The sequence below is a fragment of the Pipra filicauda genome, unplaced genomic scaffold (assembly GCF_003945595.2).
Source record: "Pipra filicauda isolate LSUMZ 115617 unplaced genomic scaffold, ASM394559v2 scaffold71_size5581439_pilon, whole genome shotgun sequence".
Classification (NCBI taxonomy): domain Eukaryota; kingdom Metazoa; phylum Chordata; class Aves; order Passeriformes; family Pipridae; genus Pipra; species Pipra filicauda.
In genome coordinates this window covers 3,162,603-3,178,931 of record NW_024104887.1, presented here as the reverse complement: position 1 = coordinate 3,178,931, position 16,329 = coordinate 3,162,603, and the positions used below count along the sequence as shown (strand labels likewise).

Here is a 16,329-nt window from a genome sequence, read left to right as displayed (position 1 = left end):
TGGGCCCAAACACAGCGCTGGATTTTGATGTATGCTGTTGACTTCCCCAACACAGAGCAATTTGTAATAGCTTTGCCACGCTGTTGTTTTCAAAGCTCCTGCTACATCACAAGCATTTATTTCTGACCACAAAATTACATTTATTCAACAGAAAGCAGCTCAGGGTCTTTAAGAGGTTAACTTCTGGAGTGCTTGGCTGCTCTCCAGCCTCTGTACGAGCATCAGTGCTAACGCAAGGCACACAACAGCACCCAGGCTGGCCGTGATTAATAGAGTGCTGAACACGCTGCTTTCCACATACACACACTTTTCATTCCCTTGCTTCCATAGATCATGGACTTATCCTCAAAATATCTGACTGAAATTGAATTTGGCTTCTCTCTCAACCGTTCATTTCCTATGTTATGCAAGGTTATATCCTTTTCTGCATGAGCAGAACCAAACCAGCTGCAGCTTTTGAGAAGAAAATGTGTTTTCAATTATGAAGCTGGCCTGAATATTGAACCACAGTTCTACTGCTACTCTAATTGAGCCATCATGGAGTGAACCTACAGGAAAGAAATTGTATTAATTAGGTTTGGAAATTTAACATGAGGAAATTAAAGGGGGTAAAATAAAAAAAAAATAAAATATATGAGGTATCAGCTCAGGAATACTTCAAAATGCAGAAGGAATGTAGGTCTGTAGTGGTTTAGGCACACACATTATTAGAGTACCCCTTCAAAGGCACGATTAGGAGTTCCAGCACATCAAACTGATTTTCAGCTTCTGTTGTCTGCATATGGAAAATTATCAAATTACTCCACTGACCAAATTAATAGTTTAAAGAGCAATTCAGCTAAGTGGGGAGCCAGAGTGGTCTCCTCAGAATGGCAATACCCTTAAAAGCACTTGCTCTGTGAGAAGAACATGAGAAATGGCTTTCACAGAAAGCAAGTCCAGTTCGTTGTTTCGGAGTCTGTGCCTTAAAGGGTTCCCCAAGTGAGGGATTACTGCATTACTGTTGGACAGTGCTCTTATGCCACATGAAAAGAATGGTAATGACCTCAGGAAATCCTTTCCCAGCCTTAAAATATCTGTCTGATGACTTCACAAATACGGATTCCAACATTAGATCTCCATACCACAACTTTGGCTCCGTGAATTAACACAGCCCCAAGACCATCAACTCCCTTTTGCTTTCTTCCTTTCATGTACAAACATCCAGGCACTGATGTGCCCATGGTAAAGCACAGTGACCTACCCAAAACACAGCTTGTTCACATGGCTGCTTGCAGGAGGGCCTTGCAAATTATATATAATCATTTCATGACTGGATGATAAAGCTCTTTAACCTCTTTCTGATTCTGTCCTGTATTTAGCCCAGCATAGGGTGAGCAAACCATTAATAAGTTGCATCCTCAGGTTAATGGTAAGGAAAAGGAAAAAAAAAAAAAAAGATAGATTTAAGACAGAAGTGACAGGAATTTTACAACTCTTAAATGAATGACTTTAATTGTCTTCTCACAATAGCCTTTTTGCACTATCCAGACCTTAAATCTTTCAGGAAAGCCAGAAGAGTTACTCACAAAAATCAAAAGAACAATACCATCAGCTTTGAATCAGACACAACATTCTGCTCAATTAGAAAACTGCATTCAAATTTCCATTAAAATCCTAAATAAGGAAAAAGTACCATAATGAAACTATTCTCCAGTGATGAATTAATAGAGTCTCCTGCTGAACTAGGAATGCATTTTAATACTTGTAGTACGCTAAATTTCATTTCATAATGCTTTTACTTTAACTCATCATAAAAAAATCCAGTTACTTAGCACACTGAGATCTATACAAAAAAAGTTATTTCCAGCTACTAATGGAAACTGGCTATTTGATAACTGAAACAGTTTTTATCTGAATGAATGAGATAAATAACTAAGGAATACAGAATGTTCTGTACTGGGGGTTTATTTAGAAATTCATATTATACAAAAGGGAAAATATGGGGGGAAGTATCAATATTCCATGTTCAAAGGAAAGAAAAATTGGCTAAAGTGACCTGTGGATTTGTTTAAATAAAGTCAGCTGGCCCCAGGTTTACCAGCAGCTCCCATAAATCACACTTGGGAGGATACATAAATACCTGAGCTTAACTTCACCTCTCTCCAAGTCACGTCAGGCTCACCAAGGTTCAGTTCAAGGACAGTTTAAGTCAACCTGAGCTGACACATTTGCTCTGCTCCTGCCCTTGCCTTGGCTCTCCTGGCGTCCCCCCTGCACTGAGCTGCTGCTCTGAACCAACCTGGTGGGAAACTAAGCCAGCAAAAAAGGGAAAAAAAAAGAAAACTTTGTGCCCTGACATGGACACCTTTCACTAGACCAGGTTACTCAGAGCCCCATCCAACCTGCCCTTAAACAATTCCAGGGACAAATCTGGGGCTAAAAACTGATGTTTGTGTAGTAAAAGCAGGGCACCTCTTGCCCTCCTCCTCCTTCCTCCTCCCTGCTCACATCCCACAGGTACTGTGTGGCCAAAAGGTCCCTCTGCCAGCTCTCCCAGGACATTAAATATCAATTAACAGGTAACACACAATTGCAAAGCAATCCCACGGGGCTGGGGGGGTGGGTGTCCAGCAAAGCCATCTCGGGAAATGGTAATCAAGGCATCTCCAGTGGATCTGAAATGGGAAAAAGCCTATCTGCTTAACACAGCTTGTCCCTGAGATACCTGGAGCATTCATCTCCTGATCTTTTAGAAAGTCAGCCTTAACAACAAACAGAAACCAGATCTATATCCTGAACAATCAAATATAACTCAGCAGAACAGACCAATATCCTTCGTATTTTGATTTGTCTCCAAAACAAGATACAGTAATTACATCTATAATCAAATACCACAATTCACAGCTTAATGTTGTGCATTTATGTAGTCAATCATAATTAGTTCAGGTTTTTTAGGTTTCTAAAACCCTGTCTAGAGTAGGGAGACTGGAATCACCAGCTCAGAGATTCAGCAGCACAATCTCGTAACCTATTTGTGCTTTGTTTACATAACAGGGGATTTCTACCAACAAATTTTACTCCTGTGAGGTTGAATTTGTACCAAAATAAACTTAATTTTTGTATCAGTGAAGCAAAACTACAGAGGAGGAGTGTGTATGAGCCATACACAGGAACAGGGAGCTGTCTCTGGCGAGATCTAACGGGGAAATCTTCTTCACTGTAGCCAAATTTGGATTTATGCTTCTTATTTGATCCTCAGACATCCCCTTCATGAAAAACAGTGCTGAAAGCACACATGCACTTTTCAGTCAGTGCATTGCAAGCTTGAAACTGAAGTGAAAAAGGTTCTAAAAGCACTGCAATCCACTCAGAGCAATTTTAAAGTGTAAATTTCCATTGGCAAGCGGACTCGCACAAGTCATTCTTTGTTCTCACAAATGTCTATTAGATACATCAAGGACAAAGCTGTCATGTTTATTTATTTATTTCTAGCAATACATGGGAAACTGGGTTGTAAAATAAAAACTACCACACTGCTTTTAAATGAGGAGTTACTGCCTAGCTGGGATACAGCTTCAGCAGGATGTCCAAATGCAAGCCTCAGTAAGGGGAGCTGGGCACCTAATTCCCTGTGCTGACTCCTGCAAACATGCTTTGGGGGTTTATTTCCTGGATAACTTTAGGGGTACAGCTCTATAATGTGTAAGAGTATAAGCTAAAACCTGTATCCACCACTCCACACGGATCTTTATAAGGACAAATGGAATTTGCAACCTCCATCCCAGATGTTTTCCTAGCGGTGGTACCACAGCTCCCATCTGGCCTCACCTGAGTGAGCACCCCACTGCTGGCCACAGCAAAAATGGAAAATTCTCTAACTGGCCCAGCTGCCCCTGCCTATAGAAATACTTCAAAATAACAAGTTGGCTTTGAAACTCGTGAGCACTCTACTCGTGTGCTCTCAGTGGTGTGAAGAGAAATCAAAGTCGGAGCCAGCACCAGAGCTGTTAATGCTTTCTGTTGGTTTTCCAACAAACACCTGCCAACTTAAGGTTTTCCATCAGCCCTCTTAAATACAGTGTTTTACAGCTGAGAAGGTTTGCAGTGAGAACTGTTTGCAGCATCCTCACGTGCTGTGTAAGGACATTACACTGCACTCACGAGGAGCTCAAACCCTGAGGTCGGCGAGGCACAGCGAGCTGGATGTGCCACCTGGGTCATGCCACGGGGAGGAGATGCTGAGGGCTGCTGAGAGCAAAGTGGTGTGGCCAGTTTAGGTTGTCCAGCACAAACCCAGTGTATCACAGAATCACAGAAAGGATGGCAAGTGACCTTAAAGGTCTCTTTCCACCCCCCTGCCATGGGCAGGGACACCTTCCACCAGACCAGGTTGCTCAGAGCTCCATCTAACCTGGCTTTAAACACTTCCAGGGATGGGGCAGCCACAACTTGTCTGGACAACCTGTGCCAGGGCCTCACCAATCTCACAGGGAAGAATTTCTTCCTAATTTAAACCTACTTCTTCCTCATTTAAACCTACTCTCTGTCAGTTTGTAGCCGTTCTCCCTTGTCCTGTCACTCCATGCTCTTGCAAAAAAAGTCCCTCTCCATCTTTCTTACCCTCCAGGTGCACACACACATCCTGCACGCAGCAAAATGCAAAGGGCTGAGCCCCTGCCCTGCCCTGCCCAGGGGCTCTGTGCCCACCTGGCCATGCTCACAGACCACCAGCACACCAGGCTCGTGTGAAGCAGCACAAAAAGCACCATGAGAAGCATAAATAAGCTCTTACCTCTCCCTGGAAACTCTTCAGTAACGGAGCTACCTGTTTGCGCAGGTCCTGGAAGAGAGAAGCGAGACATTCCATCAGAAAAATCTGAAGGGACGGGTCATTGTCAAGTTTTTCCTGACGTTATTTTCGGTTCTGAAGTGCTGCTTAAATTCTGATCGCATTCTATGGGGGCTCTGATTAAAACAGGAGTGTACACTTTGAACAGGTCTGAATTCCCAGTCTGACATACACCTGTATCTGCTGCAAATGGTATTAATTATCAACACTGTGCTGATGTTGGGTAAGCACTGAATGCCTTCAGTCCCCTAATTCAGCTGAAACATTAATGAGATTAGAAGTAAATGCCTCTATCAGCGTCCACAGCAGCTACACCTCTGAACTTATGCCAAGGAAATTCCCACAGATGGGAGCCAGGCTTAAAGGAAGATGACTCTGGACCATCATTTCAATTAAGAGTGCTGCTATTTTGTAAAATCTCTATTTCTATTTGTTATTTTCTCAGGAGTGCTCTGATTTTAGCCATCAGAGAACTGGAGCACATTTAAGATGACAGTATTGTTTGTTGTAACTCAAAATCTCTTCTTCCAAATCACAACACACCTAGTGCTATAAAAGTCATTAAAATACTGCCCACAGAACCAATCTAATGGTTTATAGCATATTTTTACTTAGCAACCAAGATAACTTAGGACAAAAAAAGGTATATCTATTGTACATTGAATTCTCTCTGGCTCCACTTTTACGCTGGTTTGGGTCTAATTCACTTGAATTCTCATCATTCTCATCACATGAACGCCTGAAGAATAAAGTCCTATAATTTTACAGAGGACAATCTTGTTCATGCACAGCCAAGATGCTGGATTCCTGGCTTTGCCACTGACAAGACACGAGCAGTGACCTCATGGTGAACTTACACCTAGGAATAAACCTGGAAGAAGTAAAAACCAGTAAAACAATGCTGCATTTAGAAGGGCAGCACTGTTTTGGGAAGAAGGTGAATTTCCCATCCTTGGAGACTTCCAAGGCCCAGCTGACCAGACCCAGTGTGGGTGCTAAAGGCCCATTTTTAGGGCCAGGTGAGATTCTGTCAGACTCCCATCACTCCAGAGTCATGGGAACATGACTCACAACTGGGGCAGCCACCAAGTGCTCCTGTAACCACGGAATCTTCCTAACTCCACACAGGCCACAGTCCCTGAGCTACCTGAACCTCCTGCAGGAGGTCATAAAGAGGTCTTTGAAGTATTTTCTCTCTCTAAAAAGGGTCTGTTGAAGCCCTGAGCTTTTTGGAAAAGAAGGTGACCTTAAAAAAGTTGGGAAAGTCTCTTTTCCGACGCATTTACTTTCACATCTACAGTCAGGCAACATACTGGACATTAAACCACTCACCAAAACACTCTCAGCCCTGGGTTTAATCTGATTTTCCTGAAGGAAAAGTAGGCTTTTGAGAGAACTGATTTTTGTCATTTAAATGACAAGTCATGCAGAGAGTTGGAGTATCAGGAGTTCTCCCACTCCCTGAGAAATGGCTTAGGGGGCCAAAGGCAAATGAAGCTATCAAAGACAAATGATCAGCCAAATTTCACTTCTGACATGGTTATTGCACTAAAATACAGCTTAATCCCCATCAAGGATAATGTTGCAGCTTTCTAAGCTCCCTCTTCACACTGAACTGAACTGTGCTTCTGTTCTTACGCCAAGCCAAGTCACCTGAACGTTTCCTGATATCTCCTGCTGCCTGTTTTGGGAAAGGAAAAGGTTAGGAACTGTCCTTGCATATCACAACCACCTACAAATTACACCCCTACCAAAGCAAACTGGCAGGTTGAGCAGCTTTTCCCCACTCCCTGCCTCCTCAGGGAGACCCGAGGGCTGTGCACGTTTTATAACATGTTTTCTTTGTAACCTGACGATGCTGACATTGAAGAAAGTAACAATAACCAGGATGGCAAAATAAATGTCCACATTCAAGGCCAAAATCTGGCATGGGAGGTTTTAATGCACAGCAAAATTACACGCAGAGAATTAGATTTATAGTCCAAATACTGGCACCCTTTATAAAATCAGGAAAAATTATACCATCCAAGCAAAGCTTCTCTTGAAATACAAATATCAGCTGGTCAGAAATCACTGGTTTTAGGGCTTTTGTCCCTGGTATTGCCTCTGAATTTACTGACTACTTTGGCACCAGCCACGAAAGTGATGTCAGAAGTGAAAGCAGAAATACAGGAGATCTAATTCCAGATCCAGAGGCAGCAGAATGCAATCCTTGCCCCTCTCTGTCTGCATGGCAAGATCCTGCTATTTAACTGCATCCTCTGACACATCCAAACTTCTGAAAGACAGGATTTGCAGCACTTTTTATTTCATTACATAAACTATGCCAGGACTTCACCTCTTATTCATCTTGAATAATGAGATGTTGTTGGCTGTTTATAACAGAAAAGAGGGAGAGAAGGGGGGAGGAAAGGAATACAAGGAGCATCCCAAAGGCACGAAAACAGCTGGTCAAGCTGTCAAAGAGGGAGAAAAGCTTTCAGCTACAAACTCTGATTCCCACACAGCCTTCATTTAGGGAACTCAGGATGCCAAACACTCATCCCAGCCATCAGAACATTACCAAGCAAGATTCGTGCCATGATGGGAAAACCTGTCGTGCTTGATTCAGACAGAGGCTTTTGGTGGTGGTAAAACATCTCCTGCTAGAGGAGAAGGCAGCTCAAAGTGCTTCAGTCCCACTGGTTATCCCACTGCAATCAGTGCTGGGCAATCCCAGGACACGCTGGTCATCAGAGCACACACTTGAACAGAGTAAAATGCTCTGGCAACTCGAAATCTTCACAATAACTTGAAATCTCTTGCAGCTGAACAACTGAGACAGAGCATCCCCCTGCCATTACCTTCACAGAGCACACAGGTTTAGAAAAGGAACTGCGAGGAATGAGCTCCAGCATTTTGAACACAATCAAATACTTCAGGCAGGTGAGTGGATAAATGGCACGAGCCATCACAAAATGCACGAACCCCTTTTTCACACCAGTTTTTCTCTTCGCCCCTCTCTTCCAGCCTCCCCCTTGGAAAGAGTTTATAGGCTACTCGTTTAATTCCTTCCTTGACGAAACAACATCAAAACTTTAGACAGCTCACAATAAAAGGGAAATAAAAATAAACAGACAGAAGTCAGGAATACATATGCCTCGAGTCACCAGCTCCAACTCTGCCGGGGAGATTTATTTTTGGCAGTTTGGAAAAATTCCTCATCAGACTTTGTCTGGAAATATTACCCTAACTTCAAATAGAATTTTCTCTTCTTTACAGTAAATTGAACAGAAAGAAGGACGTTCAGTTCAGACCCGGGGGAATCTGCAGTGTTGGTTAGCAAGGACACCGCATGATTTATTATCTGTTTAAAGTGTGGTGGCCTTTACTGCCTGGGCTGTGATCAAAACAGGAAAAGCATCCAGCTCCAGCCCTCACACAGCTACCAAACCACTGCAGCCAAGCAGAACAGCTGAAAAGGGTACATGCAACTGAATGTTAAAACAAATTATAATTTATCAACATAAACACACTGAAATATTTGAGTATTCCTATACAATCCCATTATTAGCCTATTTTTCCGTGCCATCTAAATATGTGCATCCTCTCTCTCTCTGGATGATTTATCTGGGGTAGAGCAGTTTTCTGAAAAAGGCTGTATCACAGACAAACTCGGTATCTGAAGTAGAGCCTATGAATTAGGATGTTGTATCATTATCTGAATGAAATCTGATCGCTGAGAACCAGTATAGCGTTTTCTTTTTACAAGGGTATAAACAAAGAGTTTATATTTTGATCAAGTAGCTACACAATGAAATCTGAATCCACATAATTTTTAGCTGCCTTTCCATTCTCATTAAAAATAACTCCACGGAAAATAAACCAAGAATAAATCTAAGTTAAAATCCTGGGCAACAAATGCATCTTTCTGACAACTAAACTGCATTATTTATCTGTATTTTAATACACTGTGTACAGTACAAAGGACACATCAATGCTCAGGCTACCAACACTGTATCTGTAATTTACTTGAGGTCTGAAGCTACACAAGCACCTTCTGATCTCTTTGCAGGCTGCTCCATCTCATTTACCTCCCAAATGCTTATCTCTAAATGTCACAACAAGAGCCCTCTGACCCCCAGTTTGATAAAGTAGTCCAGCAAGGCTGAGCTTGACCTACACACCTTTATCAGCCACACACAAGTATTGTGCCCCTGTGAAACAAAACAAACCCCAAACCTGGGCAAGTGTTCTCTCGTGCACCACGTTTCCTATGGATGGTTCTACACATCGACTGCTGGAGACAGGCATTGGCTGGGGAATGTCACCGTGTCCGGGACAGAAATCATCATGAGAAGCAGCCCACTGGTATCAGCATCGGTGACATCATTAGCTCAGCTGTCACAACCTATTTTTGAGCTGCCTTATCACCGGCGAGATGCTCCGGCTTTCCTGCCGCCTTCCCCTTTTGTGTTCCCTTCCCTGTTTGCCCACTTGGAATAAGGCACTGAACAAGTGCCCCGTGCTCCGAATCAGCAGGGCTGGACAACCTGACTCCACATACTTTCTTATGAGAACTTATGAAAAGGAAGAAAAAGAAAAAACCCAACCCAGAACAAACCTCAGACAACTCCCAGTATATACTGACTGTGCAGGAAGGTACCTGTCATTCATCAGCGTGCAACACTTCCCATCCCTGGAAGTGTCCAAGGCCAGGTTGAAGCAACCTGATCTAGTGAAAAACATTCCTACCCATGGCAGGGGTTGGAACAAGATGGTCTTTAAGGTCCCTTCCAACTCAAACCATTCCATGGCTCAATGATAAAGAAAAAACAGCGTGGCTGAAGAGGAACTCTCCCGCCAAAAACTGGGAACCAGGCTGATCCTCTCTCTCCAGAGGCAGTGTGTGGGTATGATGGATATCTGTTTCTAGCAACTGGGAGGATGTTCATCCCTGTGCCCTCACAGCCAGGGCTCCACACACTCCATCCACACGGCTTTTATGCCCATAATGTTGAGCTCCTCCTTCCCATAAATGCAGCTGGAAGGGGGAGAGGTGAAAAGCAGCCGAGCGTGAAGGATTTGGGAAGAACGCTGGCATCACCTTCCGAGGTGTGTTTGATTATTACACACTTCAAGGACACAACTTGTCGCTGCGAAACACACAAATCAGCAAGTTAACTGTAATTAGTCGTAAGCAGTTCTGCTGGTTAATTAGAGAGAGCAGCGAGCACAGATGCTTCACCCTGCTATGGGGAAACGGGTGAGCGAGTGGGGATCACTCAACTACCAGTACACAAGTTTTAAATATTATTTCTTTTTTCTTATGGAAAAATCCAGAATATTCCATTTTTTCCGTCAGAAATCCTGGGCCCACGTGACTGGGGGTGGAGTAAGGGAAACATTTAAGTCTTTGTGTTTAATTAGTTCCAGCAAGTTCCACTTTGCTTTAATCTAAAAGAGATGAAACTGAAATCCTCAATAATTGTTCAAACAGGTATTATACAGTAGCTCAGATGACTGACTTAATTCCTAAAATATAAGGCAAAGTAAATCATATGAGTAAACAATTAATTGCTCAATTTACAGTATGATTTAATGATATAAAACCTCTTATTGCTTAAGGCTGCTGAAGTATTTACTTGAAATCCAATCATTAAAGAATTAATCATGATCTTATCAATTTTCTGATGTTTTTAGTTATTTCAATACGCTAACATGCCAGTGTTTTCTCTGTACCAAAAAAAAAAAAAAATCTTTTAAAGTTACATTTATAGATATGTTTCAACCCTAGCACAATGATAAATAAAAAATCTTGATTTACAGTAGCAAAACGTACACCACAGTACTTTCGGAAATATTTCAGCTCACAGATCTTGTGCAAATTCCATTAGCTTTAATTATTTATTAGCAGTAGATTTAGATTACTGTTCTTGACCTATTTTTCAGTGTATGGACCCACCCAGCGAGAAGTGAAAAAAAATATTCCATTTGTGAAGGGCTGATTTAGTGAGCACAGACTTCATCTTCAAGGAGAATATTAAGCAAAACCCTGTGTGTTGTAATTCGAGGGGAGACGCCTGAGCTTCAGAGAGGTTACAAACGGGGCCTAACCAGCCCATGGAATAAACACTAACAGAGATTCCTTGAAAAGAGATGGAATTTCTGCTGTTTAACCACTTCAGACCACTCTGCAAAACTGCAGCCACATGACGATCCCAAAGGAAGCGGCGGCGACACACGGAGAAGTTTCAAGAGTTTCTTTGTGGAAATACCCTGGTTTCCACCAAACTCCAGACAACGTGGATCCTACCAACCCACAGGGAAATGGGCCTAGAGGGAGGAAAAAACTGGGGGCTGGTCCTTTCACACTGTCAAGGTGGCAAAACATGCTCTTCCCAGGCATGGAAAAACGAAGCATCTGGGATGAAAGTCTCGAAGAAAAATGAAACCAAAAAAACCCAACCAAACAACAAAACCAGAACTGCCCAAAAATATATATCCACACCACTGGAAACACTAACTAATTCTGTACCGTCCTGGGCTCTGTGGTGCCTCTCGGGCAGAAACTCTAAGACTGTAAATATATTTAAAGTAGGCACTAAAGGCAGTGATCTCTGCAAAGCTGGGGCTGGCACGTTGCTTTCAATGGAACCACTCGCTTTGCTGAGTCTTAATGGAATCCTCTCATGGCTTCTTCCAAGTTCAAATAAACAAAAAGCTACCAGGTTTACTCTGGGCCTGTGCAGCAACGTCCAAACAGACTGGTTACCCTCACAACTGTTTAAAACATCCCCTCTGCCAAAGCACAACTGTTGCACCCATATATATATGTAGGTAAGTGTGTGTATATATACACACATGCACTAGATATAATAGAAGAAGAATTTTTTTAACTGACTTTACAAATTAGTTTAGTGAACGATGCTTTTTAGTATCGTGTTAAAACCTTGCTGTCATTTATAAACCAGGGAGTTAACACTGGCTAGGAAAGATGTTGAACAGAAACTATTTAGAACTTAAAAACTAGAGTTGCTAGGGAACAAAAAAAAAAAGAAAATTAATTTAAACAAAAACGAGTCAGGTGGAGCTATGGAAGGAGGTAATTCTAATGAAATGAAAAGCCTGGTCACTAAAATTTCAGTAGGAGGAGGGAGAAAAAAAAAAAAGGATGACTTTTGTAACAGTTCACCAATACATGCAGAAAATCCAGCATTGCTTTTAACAAACAATTTAAAAGGCTACACACTGGCTAATGGCTCCATGGAGATTTTCCCTCCTGCTAACAGTTTGTCCTGCCTTGTTGTCAAACCCTGTGGTCCCCACTGAAGGCTGAGGTGACACAAAACATGCCATGACAGACCTCTGTCATGGGAAAAACCACGTCTGTATCATGCCAGGTCAGCAGAACTGGGGTGGTTATTTCATTTATGTAATGAAAACGCATTTGATACACCAAATAAATATTTCAGAGCCTTTGAAGTGCACTGTTCTTGCCAGCAGGACAACCACGTGTCAGTGAAATCCAGGAACTGCTGTTCCTAGGACTTGGGTCAGGCCTATATCCTGCATATAGAAAGGATAATGAGTTGGTACAGAGCTTTGTTAAGTACCTGCAGATGTTGTTAGATGAGCACATCTGCCAAAAAAATGGAAAGCAAACTGACTTGCTTAGTTGTGGATCCCAGTGTAGTTGTGCATACCAGTATAGCTGTACCTCCCAAAAAACAGCCTCACCTATATTTGTCAAATTTTAACCAGAACTGCTCTGTCCCTCCAAAAATTCCAGGTCATTCCACAGGTTCTCTGCCCCTGCAACTGGGGTTTCCAGTGAATAAGATCCTGAACACTCCTCCCAAATCACATCCTGCAGGATCTCGTCCTCCATCCACTACATTTTCCACTTTGAAAGTCTATAAAGAAAGAGTTCACAACACCTCCCTGGTTATTCACAATTACAGCCTGCAGATCAGAGGTTTCTCTTCAGCGGAAAATGGAGAACTTCTGAAAAAAGGTAATTATTATGAGCCTTAAAAAATTAACGTGTCTAATGAGAGGCTAATGACAGGGGCCATGACTCTGCAGATGATGCACCTGAAGTGCTGTGGTCCAATTAACAACACCAGTTCAAACACAGCCTAATGCTTCACACGGTGGATTTAGAAAGAAGAATATTTAATGTGAAACCATAATTGCAGCTGTAATTTTCCATATTCCCTCCACACAAGCAGTGCTGGAATCAGAGTGCACCATCCTTCAGCAGGTCTCACCTTTTGGGATGATGGAATAAGGAACTAGGTGCTGGGACTGGGGTTTCTCCTCAGTCTCAAAGAAAAAATGGGTGGGACCATTCAGAAGTCATTTATTTCAATGCACAGGGGTTTTTTTTAGGAAAAATGGGACTACTAAAAAACATTCACATTTTAAAACCTGTTGCTGATGCCAACACACAAGCATCTGAATTTAAAGTCAGGTTAAGTTCCCAAGAAGAATAACTCTGTGTTAAATATAATAGTGAGGAGCCAGGCCTCATCCTCATGGATCCTTACAGACTACCTGTAAATTGGGGAGGGGCACTGCCAAGACATCAGATATTGCAAAACTGTTTTCCCTACTTATTGTTTAAATATAGATTACAACTATAGCTGTGCATTAATCACACTCTGACAAACCTGCATGTAAGAACACAGGTGTATTTACTGATTTATATCATTGTAGCCAACCTTCTTCTTTGATTTGAATGCAAGAAAATCCAATACTACACAATCCTCTAAAAATCTTTTTATGAGATTTTCTCCTTAACCTCGATCCTGGCCGTCCAGTTTTATTCAAAAGCCAGTTGGTCCTAGAGAAAACAAGTTGTTTCAGGAGGACCTGGGTGAAAAGCCTATTGTCCTGCAAACCCATGTCCTGTGTTTGCTAAAACTCTTGTCATCTTTTCTGTCTTTATGTTCTTTGTGACTTGTTCCACGCAGGGAGTCACTGGCTGCTCACCTGCTGTGGGTTCAGGCATCGCCCTTCGGATGCAGCTGAAGTGGGAACTTCAAGATTCCAACAAAGAGGAGAAATTCAAAACAAAAAAAAAAGAAGAACACTGACAACCTCAAAAACTTCAGGATACAGACCCAGAGGTTTTACTACATCTAATTTAGCATACCTGGTAAAAACACCTCAAAATTAATATAACTGTCATCCTGCTGACCTAAATAAAAAAAAAACGCAGCACAGAGCTTTTCATGTTGCTTCAGCGAGTGAAGCAATTGGGAGAAAACAAACTTCTGCTGCCTTTACACTTCCTGGCAAAATTCCTACAGAAACAGGCTCAGGCCCATAGTGCTTTGGTAGCACACAGTAGACAGAAATGAATCACCAGAATGAAAGAAAGCAAAAGCTCACTACAGACTTCTTCAATACATTTACTGTTTGTTAGTCGAACTCAAGAAATAAAAAACCCACATAAAGCGCTTCTGAGCAGCAGCATCTCCTCACCACTGTAATATATGGTCTCAGCTGGGATTAATTCCCAAATTCACGGGAGGAACTGGGAACTGTTGCAGTGTTTGGTGAGGGGGGGGTTGGGGAGAGAAAGAGATAAAAAGATCAGGCAAAGGAACCCAGAGAATTGAAGATCCTGCTGCTTCCCCGTCGGTCAAGGCTGCGAGCCCAGCACTGAATCACCATCAGCTCAATGGCAGATTAAAATGAGACATACTTGTGTAATAATAAATCAACAGAATTAATACAAGCTTATCTTCCACCAACTTAGAAGGGGGAGGTGACAAATTGTGCTTAAGGACAAACAGTTTTACTGTTGCTGCACAAGCTGAGTGTCTGTAGGAAACGGCTAAATTTAGACAGCCAGCTTTTGATGAGAGCAACGGAAATTAATTCAAGTTTTTTTGTCTGTGTGGTTTTTTTAAACAGCTCTAGAATGTTACTCATCTCTCGAAACTCTTACCAAAAGAAGAGACTTCATAATGCACCATCCCTCCCTGCCTACTCCCTCCTACTCTTGCCCCTATAAAAGGAAGAATTGCTCCTTTGGGCTACAGCAATTTAGGAACTTAATGCAGTTTAACAAATTCCCTATCTCTTGGCTGGAGCTGTTTGGCTCCGACAGATGAATCAGAGAAGTCCATAAACGTCTGGAGGATTCCTACAGACTTTTTCTTGGATGACTATATATGGCAAGTACAGATCAAGTTATCTGCAATCGTTTTAACCTAAGCTTCAAACTTTTTACCTTATTTCTGGCTTTGTGGCAAACTGCCTTCATCTGCAACACCCTGGAATCAGACACAAACATGACAACTGCTTTTCCCAAAAGCGTTTTCCCACTCGTTGCAAGGCAGTAAAAACACTTGAATTAAGATACACTTAGGTAAAAATTAACTTTTTTTCAATCACTTCTGCCTCTCAGCAATACATTTCCATAGATGAGCGACCCGGACTGTGATGCTGTGAAGCTCATGTTTTCATTTACACTATTTTGCTGTTATTGAAGGTGCACCTCACCAGGCAGCAGATGTTTTCCATCACTTATTACCTGAAATACCAACTAACACCAAGTGTCACGAGAAGTCTTGCACAAACTGGCAATGGAAGTGAAATCCACACTCAAAAAAAAGGAAGAGGGGAGGTCAAAACTGCCCGACTGATGTACACAGGGACTTACAAAGGAATTCCAGCCATGCCTGCAACACCCTTTAATGCAGAGAAATACTCAATAAACTTCTCCCTATCACCATCTTTTATACATCTGATCATTTTTACAAGATGCTTAGTGAATACATCAAAGCCAACAGCATGTGATACAATACTGAAGGCTTCTTTTAGCTGCATCCAAAGCCTTTTCTCCGTGCATCCAAAGCAAAGGGTACGCCAAGTTCAAGCAAGTTCTTTAAGTTAAATATTCCTAAAGTGTCTCAAATGGACATCCTGTGCCACTGAGGGCTCACAGTGGGTAAGATCCCAGCTCCTCAAAGCCAGCAGTGAAACCCGGGGACGCAAACTTGAAAGCCTGAAAGCGAACTCTGAGTTTTGGACGCAAAAACGCCGCAAGGGCTCACTTTTAAATGTCACTTAAAGCAAAGATCCATGGCCAGACCTTTCCTCTGCAAGAGCCTACAACTGATGCCCCTGATGGAACTCAGCAGAGGAAGAATTGTGGCACAGCCACTGCCCCATCGCTCTAAACTGTGGGGCAGAGTCACAGAGGACTGAGAGCTGCCAGCACGAAATGTAGGCACAGTCAGAAATGTAGGCACAGTCACGCTCCATCCTGTGAAACACTCCGAGGAAATGCAGATAAAACAGGTAAAGAAAAAGCCACTGTTCAGAGGAGATTGTATCTTACCCAGCTGCTTATTAACACCGTGCAGTTAAAACATGGTATTTTAAATTTCCAAAGGCACGCTGTGTCTGGAAATGCAATATTTGAATAAGCGCTCTTAAGACTCAAAGCATATCAAGTTTTCCCACCTGACTACACCCTTACAAACAGTGACATTTCTGAA

General features: G+C 42.3%; 1 protein-coding gene across 6 annotated transcripts in view; it reads right to left on the bottom strand.

Moving 5' to 3' along the window:
- CUX1 (cut like homeobox 1) overlaps positions 1-16,329 on the bottom strand; it is a 271,806-nt gene that overhangs the window by 159,744 nt on the left and 95,733 nt on the right. For all 6 annotated transcript variants that reach the window (XM_027734329.2, XM_027734330.2, XM_027734331.2 and 3 more), the window contains exon 3: positions 4,775-4,822. In XM_027734329.2, the coding sequence (XP_027590130.1) occupies positions 4,775-4,822 (48 nt within the window). The remainder of the gene's footprint in view (positions 1-4,774; positions 4,823-16,329) is intronic.